Source organism: Scomber japonicus, chromosome 5 (genome assembly GCF_027409825.1).
Source record: "Scomber japonicus isolate fScoJap1 chromosome 5, fScoJap1.pri, whole genome shotgun sequence".
NCBI lineage: Eukaryota > Metazoa > Chordata > Actinopteri > Scombriformes > Scombridae > Scomber > Scomber japonicus.
In genome coordinates this window covers 32,936,360-32,956,993 of record NC_070582.1, presented here as the reverse complement: position 1 = coordinate 32,956,993, position 20,634 = coordinate 32,936,360, and the positions used below count along the sequence as shown (strand labels likewise).

The 20,634-nt window shown below is 38.9% G+C and overlaps 1 protein-coding gene across 2 annotated transcripts in view; it reads right to left on the bottom strand.

Moving 5' to 3' along the window:
• Nucleotides 1-20,634, bottom strand: part of ripor1 (RHO family interacting cell polarization regulator 1) — a 67,694-nt gene that overhangs the window by 18,867 nt on the left and 28,193 nt on the right. For both annotated transcript variants that reach the window (XM_053320021.1, XM_053320020.1), the window contains exons 2-6: nt 6,964-7,087; nt 5,314-5,466; nt 4,465-4,543; nt 3,301-3,324; nt 3,147-3,200 (exon numbers count right to left, since the gene is read on the bottom strand). In XM_053320021.1, coding sequence (XP_053175996.1) covers nt 3,147-3,200; nt 3,301-3,324; nt 4,465-4,543; nt 5,314-5,466; nt 6,964-7,061 — 408 coding nt within the window. In that variant the 5' untranslated portion in view covers nt 7,062-7,087. The remainder of the gene's footprint in view (nt 1-3,146; nt 3,201-3,300; nt 3,325-4,464; nt 4,544-5,313; nt 5,467-6,963; nt 7,088-20,634) is intronic.

Below are 20,634 nucleotides of genomic sequence, written 5' to 3'. Positions count from 1 at the left end.
ACTATGAGCAACAGCATCAGCTATTTGGTCCATTTTAAAAAATATAAAAATACTGATTAAAATGTTTCAAGACAGACATTTCAAGAAAATTGATTTTTTTTTTCAATTATGCAGTTGATAAATGTGTTATTTTATTGCATGGTGCTTAAAAATGTAATCGTATTATTTACTCTGTATGCTAACAATGTTCCTTTCATCTACAGTTCATCTTGTTTTGTTAAAGACAGACAGCACCACTATGATGACAGCATGTGACTAATACATCAACAGCAGCTCTAACGTGTAAGCTAGTCAAACCAAAAGTCACAACAGTGATGGCTATCTATCTAGCTTAAAAGCTAAACAACAGATGTATCAGTGATAAAACAGCTGCTAGTGCATTTATATATTTATATATTCAGAAACATGTATGTATACATTATGTTATGTAATATATTTAGAGCCATGGATGGAAGCTGAGGTTTTCCAACATGTCCACCAGAGGGTGCGTTACTGCCACCTGTGACTCTTCCACATAAACAAACACACCTCCAAAGATCTCTGCCGGTTAGATATTTCCATAGAGTCTTTATTTGTGTTTAGGCTTGACTCAACCAACCAGGCAGTGATCTTTATCAAAGCACTGCTACTGAGTCATTGTTATATCAGTGGGTGAGGAGGCTGACGTGGAGGATAACTTATTGTTGCCAGAAAAGAATATGATATCACACATATGCAGCACATGGGTGTGCACATGCACAAACACATTATGTAAAGCCGACAAAGGCAGTCACAGAGATAATCATTGGGCAGCGTGCGTGTATGTATTCACAGTATTGACTTAAATAAAGACGTTCGATGAGCGTCACAGTCGTCCATCGAACTGTTAAACATCACCCTGCTTCTCGGTCATCATAAAAACAGCGTGGAGTCCAGTCCAATAACACGTTTGACTCTCTGTTGCTACCAGCTGCCAAGAAAAGCCAGTCCTTTCCTGTCAGGAATGGCTCAAGGCTTTTGCTAACAGACATTTCAACAGTCCATTTTTGCTGTCGGACAACATTTCCATCTGTGTTTGAGTGAGTGACCCCTGTTTGAGACGCATATGTCAACATATAAAAAGAAACAGGAGATTCCCTTTCTGTCACAATATTATTGACTATTAGTGACAAGTTTAATGAAACAAGACGCCTGCCTCGGGGTATTTACTGGTAATAAGAAAGAGCTGATGCCAGGCTTTGCTGACGTGCGTAGTGCATGTCTGGCAAGCGAGAAGAAAAGGGCAAGAGAAGACACAGCATGTAGTCAATTCACCAGAGGAACGCTATACACGAGTTAATGTGAGACGTGCTGGACTGGAGATGATGTGGAACATTAAATGTCAGGAAAAAGCAGCAGGAGGGTCCTGAGGGAAAGAGGAAGTGAAGTCATGTGTAAAATAACAGTCTGTAGCATTGCTGTTGTTTTGTCGTGTTGAAGTGATGAACTGAGAGTTCTGATTAAGTTCATTTATGCAGCATCTTTTCATTTGCATGTCTATCTCTTATTAAACCATTTCAACCTGACTTTAGTCTCTCTCTCTATGTGTGTCCATGTTTTCCAGTTTTCCAGATGTTTTTCAGACACAGTTTCCTGTCCTGCAGTGGAGGTCTGATCAGGTACTTGAGAGTATTTACTTCCAAATCTTCCTTCCATATTTTTTAAAACAGGAATGCCTTCAAATAAATGTTGCGTTTGACCAAACATGCAATTTGGAGCGGTGCCAATTTTATTCTGTTATGTAAAATCTTGGTGTGGCCGTTTAATGAACTGAGAAAAAGTGCTGCATATCCAAGCAGGGATATAAATAATTGACTGTACAGTAATGAAGAGAGAAGGATGTGCTTATTTGTTGTTGTGTTTATCATGCCGTTGTGTCAGATTATAAATATAATGTTATTTACTTTATCTGATCTTTTATCTGATATTTAATAGTGTTTGCAGCAGGAAATAAGTGAGTCAGGGAGGTAACACAAACAAAAACAGGTATGTATTTAGATGGAGGGACGAGAGTGATACTCAAACACAGTGAGGACAGGTTTCATCAAGATCAACAAAAAACATCTTCTTAGTCTTTGTTTCTCTCATCTTGCAAATTTCATCCAATTCTCACATAATTTGCTACATAAAATATTTGGATGATACCGAAATACTTCCAGAATGTTGCACAGTTCATCTCTTAATATCCTCAGACAAGATTTATAGATCTTATAAAACTCATGGCCACCATCAGCATCAGTATTGCTGTCTATCACAGAGTGGATTTGATTCAGATGTAGATCCAGATGCAGATTAAACATTTCTCAACATGTAACTTTATAGATGCAGATGTTAGATTTGAGGACTTCCTACTTCAAGAGTCTGTGATTTAAAGCTCCAGGACCTGCTTAGATAAAATGATCAGTATGGGTGTCTTAAGATGTAGCCTTTGACCATAACATGACAATAATATCGTTTATCGCAATTATTTGTGAGACACTATATCGTCCAACTATTTAGCCTTTAACATACATGTGTTTGATGGTGGGAGTAAACCAAAGCAGCTGGTAGATACGCAAATACAGGGACAACATGCAAACTGGGACTGGCGGCATTCGTGCTGTGGATCTTCTTTCTGTGAGGCAACATCACTAACCACTTAGCCACCATACCATGCTTTAATCTTCAAATCTCTTTTTGGATTTACAGTAGGGCATTTCAATCTGCAGTATGTTGACTTGAAACCCAAATGATTACAAATGCTGATTGTCAGACTGCAGCTGATACACACTGTTGATTGGTACTGGGTTCAAGATGAGGACGTTGTGCCGCCTCCTTAATGACTATGATTTACAGTCTCAGCTGTCTGAGTTGCTGGCATGTCATTTTGAAAATGATAGAGGCACGAAAACTGTCTCAAAAATAATGAAAACTTCAAAAACAAGGAAAAACACAAGTAGACTTTCGCCAGGGCCGAATTCTACAAGTAAATTAAAATGTCAGGGGAGAGCAAAAGGTCAACGTGAATTATAAAACTCAAATCAGTCAAGTCAAGCTCACTCATTAACACATCGCTATGACATTTCCTTCATTCACCAACTTAAAATAAAAGGCAGAGTCTTGTGTGGCTGACATCATGGAGGTGTTACCTTGCTGAGGTGGAACTCTAGTCGTCTGATGTACCTCTCAGTCATCTTCACTTGCTGTGGGAAACAAAAAACATGGTCAAATATAACCCAACTAGACAAAAAAACAACTGACCTGTACTCTCAAATATGCTTTAGTGTTCAATAGTGTACTCACCTTGTCCAGTTCATACAGGAAACCCTGTGGAGGCAGGAAACATCAAGTCAGCACAATCTCTCACACACGATGATACACGTGATTTTGAATCAAGTGACAGCACAGTGGGCCTCGTGTAAGAAGCACGTTTTAGAAATGTAAGAGAATTTGTCACATTCTGTAACCTTCTACCACTCGGAAGTTTCTCTGAGGTACAAATTAAATTTACAAGCAGTGTGGACCTGCCATGTGAGTCATAAACAGACAGTGTGACCTCCACAGGGCAGAAAACACTCCACATGAAATACTCAAACAGGCAAACTCCACAGGAAAAAGTCAGAGAGATGTAGGAGCAGAATATAAAACATTCAGCTTGAGGCTCTCTGTGTTGTGTAGGTTTTTATGGTAAGTGATCATTTACTTTGGCAGAATATTTTCATGTTTCCAAATCCTACTTATCAAGACATGAGGAGGCTCCAGCTCACAGAATGAAACCATGTGAAACCCAACAGATTGTTTGTTGTTTTTCTTTTCCAAATTCTTCTTCTGCAATAAATATCTTTAGTTCTTTTTTTAAGTGGGCATGTTCAAGGACACACTGACCCCTCAGCTTCCAGTCAAATAAACAGAATCAAATGGCAAGCTTTCAAACACAGGAAGTTCAACATTTACTCTTGATAATGTCTATGATTACATTCTACTGTATGTGTCTGCTGGCTTTGATTTGTCAACAACAAAAGGCCAGTGGTGGTCCAGTGACTTCAGGTATGACTGCTATTATATCAAACTCATTTGAATGTTGCCAAAATGAATGAAAGTCATAAGGCCATGATGAAAAGTATAACAACCTGCAGTCCAGGATCATAACAGGGCTGAACGATATATCCTTAATGTATCTAGATAATAAGAACGTGCTCACTGGTTGTATGTATTTATTTGAATGCAGCACACTTCATTTTCACTGTTGTTACATTTTAAATATTGTTAAATCATTATTGCAAAGTAGAGGTTGCATAAAAATGTTTTATCTTTGATTTCAATGCAGCTTAAGACAGTTATTGGTCTGTTGTAATTCATGTCCAAGTGTGAAATCATAGTCATATCGTATATCGTATTGATATCTAGATATTTGACTTCAATAACGAGATACAGTAACAATAATAACAGTTACATAAGAGAACATACCAGTCTGGAGTTCCTCTTTGATTCTTTCATCTGTCTACTCAGATTTTCCAAGTCCATCTGATGAACCTGCAGATATGACCTGAGAGAACACACACACACACACACACACACACACACACACACACACACACACATTACTCATCCCATATTTTCACTCATATCTCTCAGTTTTGTTAATGCTCATTTTTCTAAACCCTTTATTTCTATGCTAGTATAACATGCTGCTGCACTGTGCTAAACTATCTGCTGTGTCTTAATGTGCAACACCTGCTTCTAGCTGTTGCTCCACTACTTCACTACTTCTGTAAATAATTGTGGAATGCTGTAAATAAGTGTTGCACATTTCATCTGTCAGACCTCGCTACTCCTTAAAAATGACTTTCAATTTCATCTAAATCTATTCTAAATCATCTCCTTTTCTTACCTAGTGTGTAAGAATTATAATGTGCATGTATCTGCCTGTGGAAATGGAAATAAAGTCTCTTGAATCTTTATTCAATTCAAAATTTCATCATAAAGACCATCAGTGGAAATGTTGAGTTATAATTTACAGGTTTATCATTTCTATTCAATCAATCCATACACAGTGTTAGAGGGAGGAATGTGATCCTGTCTGAATCACAGAGCAGCAACATGAGACATGAATCATTTTATAACATAATGTCTTGTTTGTTCCTGTTTTCTCTTTCTAACTCTGCATGTTCACTTTCCTCTATACTGAGGGCCATCTTCCAACAAACATGTGCAATCTGTGTGCATGAGCGCCTGTGTGTGTGTGTGTGTGTGTGTGTGTGTGTGTGTGTGTGTGTGTGTGTGTGTGTGTGTGTGTGTGTGTGTGTGTATACTTACTGGAGGCCTGTCTTCAGAGCCTCGTAGACCTCGTCCACTCGCTCTGGTTGAGGGACTTTAGGAGGCGGGTTGGATTTGTTGGACGTAGTAAACATCCTGCTGGCTCTGCTGGGCTTCCTGCTGAGACCTGGAGTGCTGAACACTGAGAGGTTCCTGCAACATGCAACATGTGCTCACATTATTCCTTCTAATCTCATTATTATATAACATGTTAGAGTTGTTTTATACAGTAACATCATTCTGTCTCCAAAAATAAATAAATACATGAATAAGTGTAGCTCAAACTGTGCTGAGATTAGAAGATCCTCATTACATTATAATTAAATATTTTTACTCTATGATGTCATATTTTTGTCATTATTATACTAAATTATTATTTTTTAATATTATAAAAACACATCCCTTCATCACAACACAATTCTAACTTATCCCATTAAAAACCTTCTTATACTTGTTATAACATATCAATGTATCTCAATGAAACAAATCATTGTAAGTTAAGCTTGTTAAGATATAACTATATATATATACATATATATATATATATATATATATATATATATATATATATATATATATATATACATATATATATATATATATTTAAAACACTGTAGCCTCCATCACCTGGAAATATTGACAATGAGTTTTTTATGGTTTCTGTTTTATTACATGTTTAGGATTAGGCAATAAAAAGGCAATCATTTCATATTTATGATTAGAAGGCTGTGCATTTTTTTCAGTGATTATGAAACAAATCTGATCCTGTATATTTAGAAGATGTGAAATATATGACAGTAATAATAATGTGTTCTTGTTAGTTGTTCTAGTTCTAACATGTTTAGTTGTACAAGTGCTTTTATTTTGGACTAAAGCATACTTATGATTACTAGTAAACACTTCACTTTGTTACAGATTTATCAAGAGCAGAAACTTTTATTAAAATAAACAAATGTTGTTGAGATATGTGCACATATACTGCACACATCTAAAGCCATGCCAAAAGTAAAATAATCAATAATCAAATGGAGGAACAGTATTTTGGGGCGAGTCCACAGCTGACAGGACAAAGTTTAACATCAGGTGCTGCACATGACCTGTTTATATTTAATATGCCTAATGATGTTATACGTAGGAATGCTGTGTGATATAACAAGATAAAGTGATATTAATGAACACTGTGGTGTGTGTAGTTGTTTGTGAGTTGTGAACTTGTTTAAGGTTACACTCGTGATGTAAACAACACTGACATCAAGTAATCATCATGTTCGTCATATCTGTGTCACAGCTGGCCTGCAAATCAACAAGCTAGACAGTGAAAACATGTCCCACTGTCTCTGATGATGTCCATGTTAGGAGGCAGGACACATCCAAAATACTCTTTATATTAACCAACACATGAATAATTCCTGTGTAAAAACTGAATGAAACTGATAATAATAGGCAGAACATGGAACTGATGATATTAATATATATTAGAGCTAAAGATCCCTCATTGCTCAATTTCCACTGTGTATAAACACACACACAGTCAGACTGTCTGTCTTTAGAGCTCCACCTCACAGGATGTCCTGTCAAGTGTGTACTTCCTTGCTTCCCTGTGCGTGCATATGGGTATGTGTGTGTGTGTGTGTGTGTGTGGGTGAGTACCTGTAGGGCTTGTCGTAGGTGTTGACTCCAGTGAAGCTCTGGCTCCTAGTGATGGATCTGGAGGTGAGGCGTCTGACAGGCCGAACAGACAGCGACATGGTGGAGAGAGTTCGGGATGGACTCCCTGCACGGAGAAGAGAAAGAACCACCGTCATATAAACCTGGTCTCACTGTGTTATCAAAACTAGCTTAATCCAGAGGTATACATAGAACTATACAAGCTGTACAAACACATAGCTGCAGTTTAAATGACAAACTAAACTAACCAGATGTGCAGGAGAAAATGAATATTTGTAATCTGCTCTGAACACATTTCCTGCAAGTTCTGCTTCATCAACTTTATGACTAACCCTTGTAACAAGCAGAAACACACACATACATGACAGGTTGGTGTAAATGCACACAGAACATATTGCATTCAGGCTGTGATCTGGCTCAGAAAAATCAAACGTTGCCTCTTCCTGCTATCTCAGACTGAAAGCTGCAAAGGAGAACTAAGAATAAACAAGAGTGCTTATCTATACCAGATGTAAATACAAAGACCATGTGATCAGCTGTCATTAACCACATAATGCATTAATATGAGTGAACACTAGGTGGAGATGGGGTCAGGTACATGTTTAATCTGACTGTTTTGATCAGTACAGCAACTGCTACATAAAGCTTTACTTTACTCATGTGTGTGTTTATGACTGCACTCAAGCTGAATCACGGCTCTCTGAACACACATAAATAGAAACCACTACTTACATCTGACCCTCTGACCAACACTGATGAGTATGTCTCATGATGAATATTTTGACAGACAGGATGATGTCATAGTAAACGCATCTATTCATCAACATCTGAGCATACAGTCAGCTCCTCAGTCCTGTACAGCACCAGATCATATAATGTAAAGGATTTCTCATTTTTCTCTTCCTCATTGTAACGTGGATCAAGAGTCTTTTTTGTCAAAGAAGACACACAGACACACAGACACACACACAGACACACACACAGCCACACACACAGCCACAGATAGAAAGCAATGAGAAAATGTAGATCTGAGAGAGATTGGGTGGCCTTGAAACTTTGTTAATTATCTAGAAATATTTGTAAGTAACCCATTTGCAAACATATTTTACTTTATTTTATTTATTTCTCTTATTTACTTAATTATTTATTCATTATGTTTATTTATTGTCCATTTATATAATGTGAGTGGGCTTGTGTGTGTGGGAGTGTGTGGGAGTGTGTGGGGTGGGGTGGGGGGATAGGAGGAGGGTGGTCTTGGGTTTTTGGGGTGGATTGGGAATGAAAAGTGTTTATGAGGATGATGTGGGGATGACTGTAAAGGTCCATATACACTCAATAAAAAAATAATTATAAAAAAAGAAAGAAAAGAAAACAGGCACAGACGATTCGATCGATTCAGACAATCTCCTCCCTTTTAGAGGAGTCACAACAGTGAGGCTTTTCCTAAATGGTCACTAATTAGCTCTTGTTTGGTCCAGGTCATAAAGTCAGGATTATATGTTATACGTCTGTGGCAGCCATGAGACTCCATAATGACATCATCTGTTTAGACACATGGACGTCCACATGAAAAACACACAATTTAAGGCTCTTTTAGCAGCGACTGCACACGTGTGTAACACTTCCACAGACAACCACGAGTGTTTCATTAACCTGCTTTAATGTGTCAGTAACAATATGACTGTGTATCATTATTACAGTGGAGATAGTAATTATACTTTGTCATAAGACAGTAGACAGTATGTGTATTACAAGTGTGACAAACAAAAAGTGATGCTCTGGTAAATGTTGTAATGCATTTGTAGATATTTTGTCTTCTCATACTAATCTGCTCACTCTGCTAATAAGTAATGAGACATACACACAGCTGTTGGTGTCGCCTGGTCAAAAGTACACAGCAGCACACACCCAGCTGAAATGTTAAGGTGTGGTTACAGTTTTCAAGAGACTGAAAGGAACCTGAAACTGAAAGGACTTTATGATAACATGAATACATGCAGTACTGAATATGATGTGAGAGTGGAAGAAACCCCTGTGTGATGAGTTGCATACAGTCTCTGGTCTTAAAAAGGTGATATGATTAATGCTAGGCTCTAAAAGCTGGTTAAGATTTACATTCATTTCCAGCTTGTTCAAATTCCTTGAGTCTATTAATCTCTTATACATCTCCCTTCACCCTTTTTCTTGTATAAGCAAAGAACAATGAACTAAACATTACAGGGTAAAAGAATAAATCAGCTGTAAGTGCAAAACATGACACAACTTTCATGACATCATAGTTGTGAATCTGCTGTATTTGGAGCTCATATTATATTATAGTATATCAGCATTTCATTTCTTATTCTGAAGCCAGATATATTTGATAAGGGATTCAAACGTCATATATTCAGATTCAGATTGAATATTGTTGTAAATCTAGTTGAAGCTGCAGGTTGATTGTACAGGCTGGTGTAATAGTGCAGGAGTGTGTGAATGTGTCCTCTGACATCAGAGCACCAGAAATGAAAGATGAATTATATGAGTAATAAAGCTCCACACATGATAGAGGGAATAATATCATGACTGCAAAGTTTCAGTCTACTAGTTAACACATGACTTCTCCTATATCACTCAAAAGTCTGTTCTTTCTTCATCTATTCTATAACAAACTTATGTATCAAACTGGACCATGATTGGCTACCAGTATATATGCAGTGTTATGCATCCTGGTCATAATGAGCTTCTCACCATTGTTTTTCTGACTACAACTTTGTTACTGAGTCAGACAGACAGATAGTAGACAGACAGAGAGCAGACAGACAGAGAGCAGACAGACAGACAGTAGACAGACGGAGAGCAGACAGACAGACAGAGAGCAGACAGACAGAGAGCAGACAGACAGACAGTAGACAGACAGAGAGCAGACAGACAGATAGTACACAGACAGACAGCAGACAGACAGAGGACAGACAGAGAGCAGACAGAGTAGACAGACAGCAGACAGACAGACAGAGAGCAGACAGACAGACAGACAGCAGACAGACAGACAGAGAGCAGACAGACAGAGAGCAGACAGACAGATAATAGACAGACAGAGAGCACACAGACAGAGAGCAGACAGACAGACAGAGAGTAGACAGACAGAGAGCAGACAGACAGACAGATAATAGACAGACAGAGAGCAGACAGACAGAGAGCAGACAGACAGACAGACAGAGAGCAGACAGACAGACAGAGAGCAGACAGACAGACAGAGAGCAGACAGACAGAGAACAGACAGACAGACAGACAGAGAGCAGACAGACAGACAGAGAGCAGACAGACAGAGAACAGACAGACAGACAGACAGAGAGCAGACAGACATAGAGCAGACAGACAGAGAACAGACAGACAGACAGAGAGCAGACAGACAGAGAGCAGACAGACAGACAGAGAGCAGACAGACAGACAGACAGAGAGCAGACAGACAGACAGAGAGCAGACAGACAGACAGAGAGCAGACAGACAGACAGACAGAGAGCAGACAGACATAGAGCAGACAGACAGAGAACAGACAGACAGACAGACAGAGAGCAGACAGACAGATAGCAGACAGACAGATAGCAGACAGACAGATAGCAGACAGACAGATAGCAGACAGACAGACAGACAGAGAGCAGACAGACAGAGAGCAGACAGACAGACAGAGAGCAGACAGACAGATAGCAGACAGACAGACAGACAGACAGAGAGCAGACAGTGATGTCAGACACAACACAGTGACTGTTTACATTTCTTCTAATTCCTCATCAGGATTGTGTAATCTATGATGTTTCTATGATCCAGATCATCCCTGTGATACTAGTGAGCAGTGCTATGTTTAGAACCATGACAGCAGCACAAGCTGAATGAATTGAGCTTCATAGTTTTTAAGTTAAATGTCTTGATATTGGATGATTTCCAGGAAGTTAAATACTGACATTCATGTTCTATGCATGATCAACTGTGATGACTTCTTTAAGCTCCATCAAGTCAAAAATGTTCCTCCACATTCTGTACTCCCAAATCATTCCTCAGTGTTACTTTACATACCATAATCTTTATGGCCAGTTTGAATACTTCCTTCGGTGATGTTGCTATGAAGGAGCAGCCAATAAGAACATAACACAGCACTGTAGTTATTGAATGTATTTAAAATAAATCATAATTCTGTACAATCAGTTTCAACATCAACCATTGTTTTGCTTCCACCTGCCAGAAGTGATGCATGTAACTGAATTTTAAACTCTGTCTGTGATTAGAGGTTTTTTTTTCTCCAGAAATGCATGTTGGGAATTGTAGTTAAAGTGTACATCAAATCTTTTATGCACACAGGTTTGTATCACTAACTTTTTTGGAAGAACTAGATGTCGACCTATCACAATAATTATCGTCTTATCGTACATGAATGTAATTATCAACATCATCATGTCCATGCTATTATATTATCATTATATCAGTGGTAGAAAATTATCTTCAAATGGCAATGATATCATTTATCATGATTATTTCAGAGACAATATATCATCTAATAAAACCATAGACTGTATAAAAGAAATGGACGTAACATACGTGATGTCACCCATTGGTTTGTGGACTGCTGCTCGGAAGCCAATAGTATTGAATCTAGGCAGCACCATTTTGAAAATTTCAGGTGCATGCCGGGAAAAAAAGAACACGGATTCTACTTATATGGGCATGAGGCGGAGTCATGGACGGACGTATGGGCGGGACCAAAGGCAGAGCGGGGAGGCTGCGATTGGTTGCGAGGGCTGGATCTCGAGGACATTGGTCAATCAACCTGTCAATCACAACGTAGCCACGTAGCCTGTTTTATCGTCAAATATAAAATCAGGGAGGCCAAAATTTCACAAATGAACACCAGACTGCATTGAAGAAGGCTTTAAACTAGCGATTGAGACCATAAACACATTTTGAAAACGTTTACTGAGGTTAGAAATCAAGTGAGAAGTTAGAATTCTCCATTGACTTGTATAGAGACGGTCGCCCCCTGGTGGCCTTTTGATAGAATGCAGCTCTAAGTTACTTCCGCATTGGCTTCTTTTCAGAGGACAGGAACTCCCCGCCTGAATAAAACTAGTTAACATGACAGGTCTGACCAGATGTTTTGTAACACAGCTGTTTATCTTTTGGACTGCAGAGTTACACGTCCGTCCAAGCTGCTGAAGTTAATGAACTGCGTATAACCCTTGTATCCAACACACACACACACACACACACACAATGAGCCACCACACAAGGTGCTGCATAAGCATCCAGAAGAATCAGGAGTTAAGTGTATTGCTCAAGCAAACTTGAGCTTGAAGCGCCAACTCAGCGATTAGTAGACAAACGGCTCTTCCTGCTGCAGCTACAAATGTTGTCATGTAACATCGTCTGTAGGAGAAATGAACCAGACTTCAGCTTCAGGAAGCAGGAATGTCCAAAACAGTTCCTGCCACTTTACAACTGTATAGTGACAACAGAAACCACACAGAGGACAATAATGTGGAAACAGCCATATCAGCTTTTAATCTTCAACTGTCCAGCCCAGGCTAATAAATGATGTTTATGATATTAGTTGTATTGCTACCAATCTATTCTACTCTGAGCTACAACCTGTGTTATTTGGCTGCCTGATGAGGTTAATACTATCTGCTGTAGTCCTGGTGCCAGCCAATACAAATACAGAGCACTGAAGTCACTGTTTACTGTCTAAAGTCATCCTCAGTCATGTTGATAGCTCATTAGTGTTTTAAAAGTCATATTTTAGTTTTCAGTTAATATTCAGTTATAAATAATTGTGACACATGTTGGATTACTGAGCCAAAGTTCCTCTTTCTGTTCCTATACTTCCACCACAGCTCAACAGGAAACACTAAGAGGGAATCTGATGGTAAAAAGACTATAAATGTGTCAGATATCACTTGATATGACTAACTCACACTGATGAAGCTCAGTAGAAGCTGATCATCTACTTTTAAATGACTGACACTGTGGATTTACTCCTCCATCACTTCCATTGAAAGCACATTTGAAGGAGATCTTTTAATATTCAGTATGAACAGGAGGAATGATTACAGAGAGGAAAAAATGTTGAACTTGCCCTTTAACCTCTGATTCTAACTCCCAATGTGCAGCACTATAACAACCACTGAAAACCATATGGTTAATATCTAAATACATGATGTCACCCTTCATATCACCTAAAGCAACAACATGTTTCTGTGGTTGAATAATCATTTTGACACTTTAACCTTAATTGTCTCTGGTGTGTAAATGAAACCATTTAAACTCCATCGCCTGAAGATCTGTTTCCTCATTACGGCTGAAGTCAGCGGTTCGTTTCTGTCAGCTGAACCACTGTTTTCCTATCGAGCCTATCCAGCGTCCTGCATCCTGTTTCTTCAAAACAGCTGAAAGGCCCTTAGCGAGATGACTGCCAAGCAAACCCTCCCCTCCCACAGCACAGGAAATGTCACAATCCTACAGGAAGTCAGATGCAACTGCCTCTCCTGACAGGAAATTTAACAAAGGAAGATAGTCCTGAGGGCTGCACAGAAAAGGTCATTTCTGCTGGACTTCAATCACCAGTGATGGGAAGACTGCTTAACTGTGATGCTCAACTGTGATAAAGGTAATATGACGGTACACACATCCTCCAGGAGAGTAAAAAGGTTGAACAAAGGGTAAAAAAAAGCTAAAAATATAGAAAAAAGTGTGACAGGGTTACCTATTCACAGGCCTTGAAAATAGTTGAGAATCTGTGTGTGTGTGTGTGTGTGTGTGTGTGTGTGTGTGTGTGTGTGTGTGTGTGTGTGTGTGTGCCAGGGGACTCTGTGGTGGACCATTTGTTGACTTAACCTAGTTTAAGTGCTCACACAGACAGAGGAGCTGAAGGGGAGCAGAGATAAAGGAAGAGACAAACACAGCCTGGTGGAAAAAGCCGGGTCACACGGGGTCCGTCACACTCACATCGCTTTTCCTCTTTAATTTCCTGATAAAAACATGGTGTTGCGTTGTGTCACGGCAGTGGAGAATCTGTATGTGGCTTCAGTTTCTGCTCAATAAGAAACGTCTGATGTCAGATTTCTAACTGGTAGAAAAGTGTTTGTACAGTCTCTTCCGAAAAGACCGTGTCAGCACTTTTCTTGGGTATCAAAGTCATGCAAAAAAACAACAAGCATAAAATTCAGAGCACATACTTAGTAGGACTGTGAGGCTGATCTACTTGCTAATCTGGTTCCTGGCTTGTGTTGAGTTTAGTTTTTGGCAGGACGTTCCTGCACACTGATCTGCTGCTTCAACTACTGAGAGGAAACTGTTGGGCAAAAATACTAAAGAAAAATAATAAACATATGATGAAGAAAGGGATTTGGATGATAGATGGAATTAAGTCTCGCAGATCCTCCTTCAGACATGAATACTGCAGGAATCAAAGTGACTGATTCATCATTCTGTCTTCAAGTTGTATCTTCTTATCTATTTTATTCATGTTTCTTTTGTCTTTTAATCTCTTTTTAATCTAGTTTTAATCTAGATCTCTATTATTTCATTTTACTTTTTAATCTATTTTAACCTATTCTAACTTTTTCCTCTAATTCGCTCTTATTTTATTTTATCTAAATGTTCATTCTTCATCATTCTTATTTTCTCTCACATGCATTGATCTCAGTTTTTTCCTTTTCTTTTTGTTTTTCCACATCGTTTTTCTTCCTTTTCTTTGTGTCGTCACTTCTTCTGTCTTATTATCAGCTTGTCAATCAACTATGAAGCAATTTGAACTACATTCACCTGTATAAAAGCTTCTGTATTAATAAAGTTTGATTGATATAATAAAACATAATATAAATATAAAATAATACTACTATAACACTTCACTTCTAGAGGATATCCATTCTAGATCAGCCTCAGTCAGTCCAGAAAGCAATGAAATGTGTGTGTGCATTGTGTCAGTGTAAGTATCTAACAGTAACAGTAACAATGACACACAGTGTTCAGCGCATGATGTTTAGTTTGATCAGCTCTGTGAACCACAGTGTTACTGGCAATTTATTCCAATACACTGTTGTTCAATTAAATAGTCATTTTAATCCAGTCTATATTTTAAAGTTAGTACCATCAGACTGCTGCTATGAAGTCACTGCCAGAAGCATCTTAAACAAAAAAAGAAATATCCACATCATGTATTATATTCAGTTATTTATGCTCTATATCTTGATTCTGTTTTTCTCTTCCAGTGTTTGAACTCTATAACTTTACAGGAGGAGTTCTCAAACAGCATTTAATGTCCACAGCTTCCTAAAATAAAAATAGTCATCTTGTGCTTCTCTTGTGTTTTCCAGACTCTTCTCAGCCTTTACAGTACAAGCCTACACACCTCATTAAAACACCAACACCAACCTTGACAGGGCTCCGTGTCTCTGTCAGACTCCGGGCTCAGACAGGACAGTGGTAGTCGGCACATTACTCCCTCTGTTAAACCCTGCTGTCCCCTCTCTACAGCCTGCAACTGTAATCTCCAGCCTTATTATCACACTGCCATCAGATAATCACTCAGCATCACGTCTAGTCGAGCCGTCCATCGCTCCCGCAGGTCCCGCAGGTTAACGCTTCTGACTGAAAGTGTCCGTGGACCGTGTTGACAGATGAAGCTCTGTCAGCTGAGCTCAGTCGTCACATGTTTTGTGTGTGATTCGAGGTGTTTTTGTGTTCCCTACCTGATCCAAACACAGCTCCGGTCCCTGCCCAATGATAACAACAGATTCCAGTCACACCATCTCCTCTGCTATTGATGCTCTCATGGAAACACTAGGACTGGTGGCTCCGTGCCACACACACACACACACACACACTCAGCCCTCCATACGGCTCTGTGGTGAGCCAGCGTGTGACACCACGCCTATTGTCTGATACTCTCTGGCCTCTCTCTCCCAGACCGTTCTGGAAAAAAAGCTGCCGACCCCGAGACCCCAAATACAAGCGCGCCATCAACCCCCAGCTTTCCTTTACACTGTGTTGGTTTCATTGGCAGGGTTAGAGAGGATAAGGATGTTTATTTGTTCAGTCAGTCTATCTGCTGTGTTAGATATTCACAGTCTCCAGAGCATGAGTCCTGACTTTTACATCTCAACTAGTACACTTAGTTTTTCTCCCTAACTCAGGGTGAGTTAGGGTTAGGGTTAGGGTGGTTAGGGTTAGGGTTAAGGTAGTTAGGGTTAGGGTGGTTAGGATTAGAATACAGTCACAAGCTCCAAACTTCACTCTATTTAACCCTCTTTTTATGTCTAAGTGACTAATAGAGACGGCTGCTTTTGAAACTGGTCCAGTATTAAATGAGAGTGCTTCAGCCAGCAGCCACAAAACAAACTGTAATGTAATCTGACAGGACAATAGTGTACCATCAATATTCATCCATCAATCTGACACGCTCACATTGTTATTATAGGTGACTGACAACTACACACACTTCAAACATTCATCTTTGCTCACATCAGCTTCAGTTAAGATTTCATTTTTCTTAGAAGAGCAAAACAAACAGACTCAGCCAGTACTGTCTGATGCTCCAAGGCACCAAGGCAACCAACACACACACACACACACACACACACACACACACACACACACACACACACACACACACACACAGATGCAGCCCTGAAACAGTAGGAGCACGTGTGTATTGGTGAATGTGACTCTTCAATCTTCATTTAAATCCCTCGTACATGCGACTTCAGGACAAATCTTTTCTTATGAGTGCTTGTGTGTGTGTGTGTGTGTGTGTGTGTGTGTGTGTGTGTGTGTGTGTGTGTGTGTGTATGCACCCCTGGGAAAATTGGGCGTGTGTATTACTGTCATGTAAGGAATGTCAAATCCAGACAGGCTGGCAGATCCAGGAACACACACACACACACACACACAGCGGGAAAAAGGAAAACACACTGTGTCAAGAAAAATAATCAGTTCATAACAGTTGACTCCAGAAGTGCACCTATACTGTCTACAGACACACACACACACACACACACACACACACACACACACACACACACACACGTATTACTAATAGCAACAGCTGCAAGAGATGATCCAAACATCTTATTCTTTTTTATTAATTATCAAAATAAAAGTCAAGTTCTAATAAAGAGATCTTCTAATGTTTCAGGTTCAACTTAAATAGACAATTAGACAGATATGAGTTCAAATCTGCTCTATTCTAAGGTACAACACACAGCAACAGCAGGTGTGTGTACTTTACTGACACCAAATACTTTTATCTCAAATATTAATCTCACCAGACTACAGCTGCGGCCTGAATTCTGACACAGAAACCAAACAATCCCATTACAAAAAATGTGTTTTTCACATGTTTTTAGTACAGAAAGTTATGTGCTGAGGGAGGATAAACCCATCCAGAGCACACACACACACACACACACACACACACACACACACACACACACACACACACACACACACACACACACACACACACACACACACACACACACACACACACACACACACACACACACACACACACACACACACACACACACACACACACACACACACACTCTCTGCTGCCCTCTGGAAGGTGATACAGCTCCAGGAAATCTCACACTTCCACAATCCTTAACCCTTTTTACCCACAAGCCATTAAAATGATGAACTCATCAACTATGCAATAATGTATACTACACCTCCAATGTACTGGTATGTGCAATTAACACTTTAGCTCTTATTCTTATATTTATACTGCATCTTATATATATGTCATTTTTTAATTCTAGTTTTTTTAATAGTGTCTATGTGCTTCATTGTGTGTTGTTTCATGCTGTCTGTTGCTGTTTTTATGTATTATCAGCCACTTTGTACTGCTGAGCAATGACAAAGGCATTGGATTGAATTGAATATTGTTTTACTTGAACAGGAACCTGCATGATCTAAATGTCAGCAACAGCAAATTACAGGTAATAAACTTCACTTACAAATCATGATATAAATAATAGGTCAACCAATTGAGAAGAGTCGAGAAAAAAAAAGCTCCATTTGGGAGCTGCACCTTGTCAAAATAAGATCACAACCTGTTATATATTTAATTTCAAACAACAGATACAGGAAGTGGTGACATGTTCCGACACCCACCCGAGGCGACCAATGAAATGACACTGTTGCTCAGTGCTGTAACTTCATCCTTGTCCACTGTGATAACAACAGCACAGATTCCTCTGGAAATGTGTCTGTCAGCTTTGGAACTTTGCTGCTGGGAAATGTCTAAAATGAGAGACTGAAGTGAGTCACAGGACTGGCAGAGGTAACTCAGGTTCCTGTCTGTTAATCATTAGCGTGTTTGCCAGCAGTTCGCTTCGTACTTACACTTCTAATAATGTAGATTTTTCAAGGCTCGTTATCACAGTTTTGTATTTCTGTGTATTGTAGCAACATGTTAACTATGTATATTCTCATTACATCCTTTCTCAGCCCTGCAACTCAACACATTTTATGATGCCCCCCCCAAATTCAGTTAATATCATAAAGCCATGATGCTGGTTCAAATCTTTGGTTGGGATCAGCTCTAACAAATAATACCTACAAGTATGGCTGTACGATATGGGCAGAATCACATATCACAATATTTTTAACCAGATACGTCGATATCCATATTTGGACATTATAGTAGAGTTGACTATCGGTGCTTTCACAAAATATTTACGCAATAAGATTTGATAAATAATCATCAGTAATTTGGATGTAATGACTTCATGGCTAAAGGAAGATGATAGAACAGTCTGTTAAGCTCAGAAAATAACATTTTTACTTTAAAAGCAGTAAAAAGACACATATTCTATATCATCATATTATGATATTCAAAATCTAAGATGATATGTATAAAATATCACAATATGGATATTATATTGGTTTATTGTGTGGTGTACTTTCTCTACCTGATAACCAATAGTGTGTCAGATACACTACAACAGCAACAACAGCTTTGCACTCAGCTGTAAGTCACATGTAGCTCAGGCAGCTTTGGTTAATATTGTTGTAGCAGGATATAATCATTAATAAGAGTGTGGGACAGTTAAACTGCTCCTGTCTGCTGGAAGAGATGCACTCTTTTAGACTGATCATTAAAATTGAATTTGGGAAGAGGCCATGAATCAGTCACTGTTCCCCAGGACTCTCTGAACAAAGTACTAAAGCATGGGCAGCCAGTTATTATCTCAGCATATAATGTCAACAACAATATTCTGTCTGTGCAGCTGCAGAAAAGAGGAAAAAAGGATTCTTATTGGTCAGAAATTACACAAGGTTAAATGTAATTGGTGAAATGATCCAGTCTTAAGGATGATAAGTTTGAGTGCATCAGGTCTCACAGTAGACGAGTCCAATTAAAACAGCAAAAAAGTACAAAGTACAGGCACAGAAAAACTCAATGATTGATTGTAGGTATAAAAATATAGCTGATTATGTAAAGTTATAGTATAAGCTGTTGAGGCTGTGACTATTATTTCCATCATCATCTGTTTTTGATCTATCAATGAATCTATAAAATAGTATAAAATAGTGAAAATGAAAAATGTGCACCATAGTCTAAAGGTAATGTATCTAGTTTACAATGATATAAAACAAAGAAAAACAGCACATCTACACACTGGAAAAAATGAAACAGCTCATTTGATGATTTTTGCTATGACTCTAAAGATGGATTTATTATCAAAATAGCTGCTCATTCTTTTTTTTTCTTCTCACAAAATTTCAAATATCAGAATCTGTAATCATATCTAACTTATAACTTTCATACTTCTTACCAAAAAGAAGAGAGAGTTTTGGTTTGACTGAGACTCTGTGAGTGATGAGTGTGACGGTGAGTTGGACTGACTGACCTGTGGTGTGTGATATCAGATCATAGTGTTTAATCTTTGTCAAAACTTTCTTGTTCCTGTCTTTCACTTTTGTCTGCTGAGCTCATTCACTAAATGAGACGAGGACTAAGTAAGCTAAAGAATAACACCTGTTCATTAGTATAGACTAGTGCTGGGTATCATTTAAAAAATGATGATACCAGTACCAATCCAAGAACCCTTAAAGTGATACTGATACCAACTGAGTGTGAAGGGTGTGTAGTGTAGATACACTTTAGAGTGTTTAGGTGGCATCTTGGCTTGAATTGTTAAGCGTGCTAACTCAAATTCAGCACCACAGACAGGTTGTAGCTGCTGTGGCAGTGAGCCAATTACATAACACATTATATTGAAGAACGCTTGCGTTGATTAGCTGTGAGCAACTCCATACAAATAGTCATATTTTCTAGATCTGGCTGCAAAAAGGATCAATAAAAAGTATTGCTGGAAGTTTCCATACTACTTGGTATTGATTTATTTCAGTTGATACCTTAGGGTGCTTTCACACCACTAGTTTGATTATTTAGTCCGCACCAGGCAGTAAAATACTTACTATGTAGCATACAGGCTGCGGTGTGGTCCGCGTTCACACCTGCAAATGAATCAAGATTGGTCCGATTGACGTTCCCTCATCTTCCGGTAAGTCGGCATTTGGTGTGGAGTCAAGCGGACCGAGACCACCTCTTTTTGGAGGTCTCGCTCCACTTGATTTAGTGCGCACCCGAGTACGATTGATGCTTTCACACCA